This window comes from Bufo gargarizans, chromosome 2 (genome assembly GCF_014858855.1).
Source record: "Bufo gargarizans isolate SCDJY-AF-19 chromosome 2, ASM1485885v1, whole genome shotgun sequence".
Taxonomy (NCBI): domain Eukaryota; kingdom Metazoa; phylum Chordata; class Amphibia; order Anura; family Bufonidae; genus Bufo; species Bufo gargarizans.
Window position 1 is genome coordinate 719,088,198 of NC_058081.1, and position 9,099 is coordinate 719,097,296.

The 9,099-nt window shown below is 41.7% G+C and overlaps 1 protein-coding gene across 1 annotated transcript in view; it reads left to right on the plus strand.

Moving 5' to 3' along the window:
• The window catches only part of LOC122927108 (phospholipase A2 inhibitor NAI-like), a 62,176-nt gene extending 59,703 nt beyond the window's left edge, over nucleotides 1-2,473 (plus strand). Inside the window, exon 7 of the mRNA XM_044278691.1 lies at nucleotides 2,217-2,473. Within this exon, the coding sequence (XP_044134626.1) occupies nucleotides 2,217-2,431 (215 nt within the window). The 3' untranslated portion in view covers nucleotides 2,432-2,473. The remainder of the gene's footprint in view (nucleotides 1-2,216) is intronic.
• Nucleotides 2,474-9,099: the final 6,626 nt, after the last annotated feature.

Below are 9,099 nucleotides of genomic sequence, written 5' to 3' on the forward strand. Positions count from 1 at the left end.
AAAAGAACCTCATACCAACTGTGAAGCATGGAGGTGGAAGTGTCATGGTTTGGGGCTGCTTTGCTGCAGCAGGACCTGGTCAGCTCACCATCATAGAATCCACGATGAATTCTACTGTGTATCAGAAGGTGCTTGAAGAACATGTGAGACCATCAGTTAGAAAATTAAAGCTGAAGCGGAACTGGACCATGCAACATGACAATGACCCAAAACATACTAGTAAATCAACCAAAGATTGGCTGAAAAAGAAGAAATGGAGAGTCCTGGAATGGCCAAGTCAAAGTCCAGATTTGAATCCCATTGAGATGCTGTGGGGTGACTTGAAAAGGGCTGTACGTGCAAGAAACCCCTCAAACATCTCACAGCTGAAAAAGTTCTGCATTGAGGAGTGGGGTAAAATTTCCTCAGACCGATGTCGAAGACTGGTAGATGGCTACAAGAACCGTCTCACTGCAGTTATTTCAGCCAAAGGAGGTAACACTCGCTATTAGGGGCAAGGGTGTCCTATCTTTTTCCTCAGTTAGAATAGGCATTTTTGTAGAATGACATTTACAGAAGATCTTGAAAAGACTTTTCTTCAGTTTTCTTTGTTTAGTCGGATTACTTTAATCTCTCTGTATTGTTGAAACGGAGATGAAATAACCTTTTATTAAAAATGTTACAAAAAACCACATGCTTTCAAAGGGTGTCCTAATTTTTTCACATGACTGTAAATGTCTAAAAAATGTTACGCATTTGGATTCCGTGAGGGGTATGGCGAGTTCATGTGAGATTTTATATTTTGACACAAGTTAGTGGAATATGAGACTTTGTAAGAAAAAAAAAAAAAAAAACAATTTCCGCTAATGTGGGCCAAAAAAATGTCTGAATGGAGCCTTACAGGGGGGTGATCAATGACAGGGGGGTGATCAATGACAGAGGGGTGATCAGGGAGTCTATATGGGTGATCACCCCCCTGTCATTGTTTACCCCTCTGTAAGGCTCCATTCAGACGTCCGTATGTGTTTTGCAGATCCGATCCATGTATCCGTGGATCCGTAAAAATCATACGGACGTCTGAATGGAGCCTTACAGGGGGGTGATCAATGACAGGGAATGATCAGGGAGTGTATATGAGGTGATCACCCCCCTGTCATTGATCACCCCCCTGTAAGGCTACATTCAGACGTCCGTATGTGTTTTGCGGATCCGATCCATGTATCCGTGGATCCGTAAAAATCATACGGACGTCTGAATGGAGCCTTACAGGGGGGTGATCAGGGAGTCTATATGGGGTGATCAGGGGTGATCAGGGGTTAATAAGGGGTTAATAAGTGAGCAGGGGGGGTGTAGTGTAGTGTGGTGCTTGGTGCTACTTATTACACAGCTGCCTGTTTCCTCTGGTGGTCGATCCAAGCAAAAGGGACCACCAGAGGACCAGGTAGCAGGTATATTAGACGCTGTTATCAAAACAGCTTCTAATATACCTGTTAGGGGTTAAAAAAAATCGTATCTCCTGCCTGCCAGTGAACGATCACCGCTGGCAGGCTGGAGATCCACTCGCTTACCTTCCGATCCTGTGAACGCGCGCGCCTGTGTGAATAATATACTGAACTGTTTGATACCAAGAACCTGTTGTTGCCTCTATACTGCGTCCGCTAATCCTGTCTAGCAGAGCGAATCCCCTCAATATATATATATTGTCTGGGAAGGCAGGTATTTTCCTCCCAGCATCTGCTGCTGGGCGGATTTACAGCCAGGTGAGGTCAAATCCCGGAACAGAGTTTAAGTGCCGGTCCGGGTTTTGGCCTCATCTGGCTGTCCTTAAATTGGCAGCTGGGTTCAGTTTTGGGATCTGAGGTTTTGTGCCGGACTGAAGGGCTGAGACCCATGTGCAGGGAGAACAGGCCCCCTAAAGCCTGCTGTGGACTACTGGAGGCAGAACTGCCAACAAGGTGACTTGTGCAATATGAAATTTCCATTGAGTGTGAATTAACACGAAAGACTGCAAAGTGACGTGTTGTTTTGTGCACCTGCCACATGTGTGAATAAACACTGAAGTTTGAGTTAAGAACTTGTATTTTGCCTCTGTACTGCGTCCACTTACCCTATCTACCAGAGCGAAACCCCACAATATATATATATATATATATATATATATATATTTAGTTTAGAAAGTCTTCATATTTCAGGTCTAATATTGTTTTAATTAAAAGTCCTTTTGTGGATCTTTGCAGGCTCAATGTCAACTTCAACAGCCTTTCGAGGGTGCGCAACAATGTCTATGTGTGATCTTGGCAGTCAGTCCCAAAATAAGACTGGATCATTCACTGAGGTTAAGATTAACTGCACGAGAGCCAGCACCAGCGGTAGCAACAGAGGCAGCATGAGTGTCCATAAAGTCGTCTTGACTTCAGCCATTGTGTGTCTCCTGCTGAAATTGCTCTTCTAGTATTCTTGGAGGAATGTGGTCAAAATAAATGACAAAGATGTATATATTGTAGTGTGTTTCATATTGTTCCTTAATTTCCTTTCATTGTCAGTTACTTTTTTAATAAACCTTGGCTTGAAAATATCTAAGTGCAGAAGTCATATAACAATTGTCTCCAATGAAAAGAAAGGAACAATGACAGTAGTAGGACAAAAAACAAACAAAAAAAACCACAAAAAATTAGAGCTAGGCAAAGCATACAATAGGCCAAATATATTAAAGCAGGCATGCTCAACCTATGGCCCTCCAGCTGTTGTAAAACTACAACTCCCATGATGCCCTTCTGTAGGATGATAGATGTAGGCTGTCAAAATATTGAGAAATCATGTATTTTTTGCTGTTAAATTGGTTATCTCACACCACATGCCTCAGTGTATATGGCGTCAAGAGCAAATCTCAAGGATACATCTGTACGACTCCTTTTCCATGCTATATTTATTGGCATCACAGGCTCGCAATACAAGGGCCAACAACTGATTATATATATATATATATATATATATAGTGACACAGTGAGAGGTTTGGTTTGGGAAAACAGGTATTTTTCTCCCAGCATGTGGTGCTGGGCTAATTTACAGCCAGGTGAGGTCAAATACCGAACTGGATTTTAAATGCCGGTCCGGGTTTTGGCAGGACCTGGCTGTCCTTAAACAGGCACCTGGGTTAAGAAGTCAGGTCTCTGTTTTGGGATCTGGAAGCCTTGTGTCTGGATGAAGGCTTGCTACCTGTTTGGTGTAAAAACAGGATGTTGGTGCTGCTATCAGCAAGGACTCTTTGAGGCAGAATTGTCGCATGATGTGAATTACCACCAACACCGCAAAGTAACTTTTTGTTTGAATATGACTGCTTATTTTGTCACTTGCCTAAAGTGTGAATAATATACTGAACTGTTTGATACCAAGAACCTGTTGTTGCCTCTATACTGCGTCCGCTAATCCTGTCTAGCAGAGCGAGTCCCCTCAATATATATATATATTGTCTGGGAAGGCAGGTATTTTCCTCCCAGCATCTGCTTCTGGGAGGATTTACAGCCGGGTGAGGTCAAATCCCGGACCAGAGTTTAAGTGCCGGTCCGGGTTTTGGCCGCATCTGGCTGTCCTTAAATTGGCAGCTGGGTTCAGTTTTGGGATCTGAGGTTTGATGCCAGACTGAAGGGCTGAGACCCATGTGCAGGGAGAACAGGCCCCCTAAAGCCTGCTGTGGACTACTGGAGGCAGAACTGCCAACAAGGTGACTTGTGCAATATGACATTTCCATTGAGTGTGAATTAACACCAAAGACTGCAAAGTGACGTGTTGTTTTGTGCACCTGCCGCAAGTGTGAATAAACACTGAAGTTTGAGTTAAGAACTTGTATTTTGCCTCTGTACTGCGTCTGCTTACCCTATCTACCAGAGCGAAACCCCACAATATATATATATATATATATATATATATATATATATGTATTTAGTTTAGAAAGTCTTCATATTTCAGGTCTAATATTGTTTTAAATGAAAGTCCTTCTGTGGATCTTTGCAGGCTCAACAACCTTTCGAGGGTGCGCAACAATGTCTATGTGTGATCTTGGCAGTCAGCCCCAAAATAAGACCGGATTATTCACTGAGGTTATGATTAACTGCACGAGAGCCAGCACCAGCGGTAGCAACAGAGGCAGCATGAGTGTCCATAAAGTCGTCTTGACTTAAGCCATTGTGTGTCTCCTGCTGAAATTGCTCTTCTAGGATTCTTGGAGGAATGTGGCCAAAATAAATGACAAAGATGTATATATCGTTGTGTGTTTCATATTGTTCCTTAATTTCCTTTCATTGTCAGTTACTTTTTTAATAAACCTTGGCTTGAAAATATCTAAGTGCAGAAGTCATATAACAATTGTCTCCAATGAAAAGAAAGGAACAATGGCAGTAGTAGGACAAAAAACAAACAAAAAAAACCACAAAAAATTAGAGCTAGGCAAAGCATACAATAGGGCAGATATATTAAAGCAGGCATGCTCAACCTATGGCCCTCCAGCTGTTGTAAAACTACAACTCCCATGATGTCCTTCTGTAGGATGATAGATGTAGGCTGTCAAAATATTGAGAAATCATGTATTTTTTGTTGTTAAATTGGTTATCTCACACCACATGCCTCAGTGTATATGGCGTCAAGAGCAAATGTCAAGGACACATCTGTACGACTCCTTTTCCATGCTATATTTATTGGCATCACAGGCTCGCAATACAAGGGCCAACAACTGATTATATATATATATATATATATACAGGTCCTTCTAAAAAAATTAGCATATTGTGATAAAGTTCATTATTTTCTGTAATGTACTGATAAACATTAGACTTTCATATATTTTAGATTCATTACACACCAACTGAAGTAGTTCAAGCCTTTTATTGTTTTAATATTGATGATTTTGGCATACAGCTCATGAAAACCCAAAATTCCTATCTCAAAAAATTAGCATATCATGAAAAGGTTCTCTAAACGAGCTATTAACGTAATCATCTGAATCAACTAATTAACTCTAAACACCTGCAAAAGATTCCTGAGGCTTTTAAAAACTCCCAGCCTGGTTCATTACTCAAAACCGCAATCATGGGTAAGACTGCCGACCTGACTGCTGTCCAGAAGGCCATCATTGACACCCTCAAGCAAGAGGGTGAGACACAGAAAGACATTTCTGAAGGAATAGGCTGTTCCCAGAGTGCTGTATCAAGGCACCTCAGTGGGAAGTCTGTGGGAAGGAAAAAGTGTGGCAGAAAACGCTGCACAACGAGTAGAGGTGACCGGACCCTGAGGAAGATTGTGGAGAAGGACCGATTCCAGACCTTGGGGGACCTGCGGAAGCAGTGGACTGAGTCTGGAGTAGAAACATCCAGAGCCACCGTGTACAGGCGTGTGCAGGAAATGGGCTACAGGTGCCGCATTCCCCAGAAACAGCGGCAGAAGCGCCTGACCTGGGCTACAGAGAAGCAGCACTGGACTGTTGCATGTCATTCGGAAATCAAGGTGCCAGAGTCTGGAGGAAGACTGGGGAGAGGGAAATGCCAAAATGTCTGAAGTCCAGTGTCAAGTACCCACAGTCAGTAATGGTCTGGGGTGCCATGTCAGCTGCTGGTGTTGGTCCACTGTGTTTTATCAAGGGTAGGGTCAATGCAGCTAGCTATCAGGAGATTTTGGAGCACTTCATGCTTCCATCTGCTGAAAAGCTTTATGGAGATGAAGATTTCATTTTTCAGCACGACCTGGCACCTGCTCACAGCGCCAACACCACTGGTAAATGGTTTACTGACCATGGTATTACTGTGCTCAATTGGCCTGCCAACTCTCCTGACCTGAACCCCATAGAGAATCTGTGGGATATTGGGAAGAGAAAGTTGAGAGACGAATGACCCAACACTCTGGATGAGCTTAAGGCCGCTATCGAAGCATCCTGGGCCTCCATAACACCTCAGCAGTGCCACAGGCTGATTGCCTCCATGCCACGCCGCATTGAAGCAGTCAATTTCTGCAAAAGGATTCCCGACCAAGTATTGAGTGCAGAACTGAACATAATTATTTGAAGGTTGACTTTTTTTGTATTAAAAACACTTTTCTTTTATTGGTCGGATGAAATATGCTATTTTTTTTAGATAGGAATTTTGGGTTTTCATGAGCTGTAGCCAAAATCATCAATATTAAAACAATAAACGGCTTGGACTAGTTCAGTTGTGTGTAATGAATCTAAAATATATGAAAGTCTAATGTTTATCAGTACATTACAGAAAATAATGAACATTATCACAATATGCTAATTTTTTTAGAAGGACCTGTATATAATTCAGATAGTTAGGGGGAGATAGTCAGTGTAGGTTAGATTGATCTATAGTGTAGCTGATTCCAGTTTCGAAAAATTATGCGCATCAATAATTGACGAAAATTCGCAAGCGTAAATATATTGGAGCACTCTGTCTGCATATAAAGCTATTCTAATGTTCTGCCGTGCCAACCATTTTCTCCAGTCTCAGGAAACGTATACCAGCTTGAAAAATGTAGCATAAGTGACTCACGCAGGTATTTTGCGCACATTACGCAAATAATACATTGCCGATTTTCGCAATCAAGACTATAATCTCGAATTCGCGAATATATGATGAATATTCTCCAAAATATAAGCAAAATATTACGAATTTGAATATTGTCCCTGCCGCTCATCACTATTGGAAACCACAAACATAAACTCACCCCTTATAAATGTTTTATGAGCCTCCCAAATAATAGGGAAAGAGGAGAGAGCAGCAGAATTGGTTGAAAAATACAAAGCCTAAGTAGAGGAAATACGCGTTATTTGGTGGCTTGAGTACAATATTGTCTTGTACTCAATGCGGTCCCCAGTGCATGGGCAACATCCGTGCAGTGGGCCGGACCCATTCAACTTGAATGGGTCAGTGGTCAGTCCGCACGGCAAAAAAATGTGACATGTCATATTTTTTTGCGGTGCAGAACAACGGAAAGAAACACCACGGAAGCACTTCATAGTGCTTCCGGTGTTCCGTTCCGTGACTCCGTTCCGCATCTCCGGAATTGCAGACCCATTCAAGTGAATGGGTCCGCATCCGTGATGCGGGGTGCACACGGCCGACGGCCTTGGATTGCCAACCCGCCGGTTTCATGTGAAGAATGAAGATAGAGATTTCCTGAGGTTTCTATGGTAGGAGGATGGAGAAACAGATACAGAGCCAGCAGAATACAGAAATAAAGTACACTTGTTTGGAGCAGCATCATCTCCATGTTGCGCCAATTATGGTATGAAGTACCTGGCTAATCAGAATGAAAAAGATTGCCCATCAGCAGCAAATTTTCTGAAGAAAATCTTTTATGTAGATGATGGTCTCTTAATTCTAGAGACTACAGAATCTGCAATCAAACTAGTGAAAGAAAGCCAAGAGTTATGTGCAAAAGGAAACCTGCGCCTTCACAAATTCATCTCAAACAACAGAGAGGTACTGAAATCTATCAGTGACTCTGAACGTGCAGCAACAATAAAGAAAGTAGATCTCAATTATGATCATCTTCCAGTTGAGAACGTACTTGGATTGGAATGGAATATAGAGAACGACAAGTTTTTCTTTGAAGTATCTATTGAAGAGAAAGTTGCAACTACGCAAACCATTCTTTCCTCAGTGGCTTCTATATTTGATCCATTGGGATTCTTGGCCCCAGTAATCCTCAGAGCAAAAGAAATACTGCAAGAATTATGCAGACAGAAGTTGGGATGGGATGAGCCCATACCTGAAAATTTAAGGCCAAGGTGGGAGAGTTGGATAAGTGAGATGTTTGAATACTCAGATGTTTTGTACCTCATGATTTCGGAAAGTACAAGAAAATAGAATTTTATCTCTTTTCAGATGCAAATAGTTATGGTTATGGTCAGTGCTCCTACATCAGAGTAATAAGAGAAGAAAAGATACATTGTGCCCTGGTTATGGGGAAGGCCAGAGTTGCACCTACCAGTATTCAGACAATACCAAGACTTGAACTGACAGCAGCTGTAGTTTCATCATCAGTAAGCAAGTTTCTGAGAGAAGAATTGGGATTGAAAATAGATTAAGAATTTTTTGGGACAGACTCACAAGTTGTCCTAGGATACATAAACAACGAAGCTCGAAGATTCCATATCTTTGTCGCCAACAGAGTTGAGAAAATTCGGGAAATAACAAATCCAGAACATTGGCATCACATTGACTCAAAGCATAACCCAGCAGATCATGCTTCAAGAGGTATGAATGTAACAGAATTGAAAAATTCAAACTGGTTCACCGGTCCAGAGTTCCTTTGGGAAATGGAAATCAAGCCCAGTAAAGGTTACACAGAATTGTCTATGGGTGATCCAGAAGTAAAAGTTGTACAAACATTGAGCACTGCTGCCAAGTGTCAAGATGACATACATGAAAGACTAGCCAGCTGTTCAAAATGGAATACAGTCATAAACATAGTAGCTCAAATTCAATGTTTGTTAAAGGGAATCAGAAAGAAGGAATTGTTGAATACAGAAGAAAGAATGAAAGCTGAAGAAACATTCATAAGACTCATTCAACAGAGATTCTACAGTGAACCTAAAAGGCTTCCAAACAACCACCCATTGTACAAGCTTAATCTTGTTCTGCAGGATGGTATACTGAAGGTGGGAGGGAGACTTGAAAATGCATCGTTACCTAGCAGAGTGAAGCATCCAGCAATTCTACCCAAAAACTCTACCTTCACAAGATTGATTATTAATCACTACCACAACATATCCTTGCATCAACGAAGAAGCTTTACCCAAAGCTGTTTGAGAGAAGGTGGTTACTGGATTGTGAAAGAAAGCAAAGTTATAGAAAATTATATAAGTAAATGTGTAGTTTGCAGAAAGGCACGTAGACCTACAGAAGAACTAAGAATGTTAGATTTACTGTGGATCGTGTAAACCCATCCCCACCATTTCTTTATAGCAGAATGGATTGTTTTGGCCAATTTATCACCAAACAGAACCGCAAGGAGTACAAGAGATATGGACTAATATTTACATGTCTGAGCTCCAGAGCAATACACCTGGAAATGTTAGAGGATATGTCAACTGACGCATTCATCAACGCCTTAAGATGTTTCATAGCC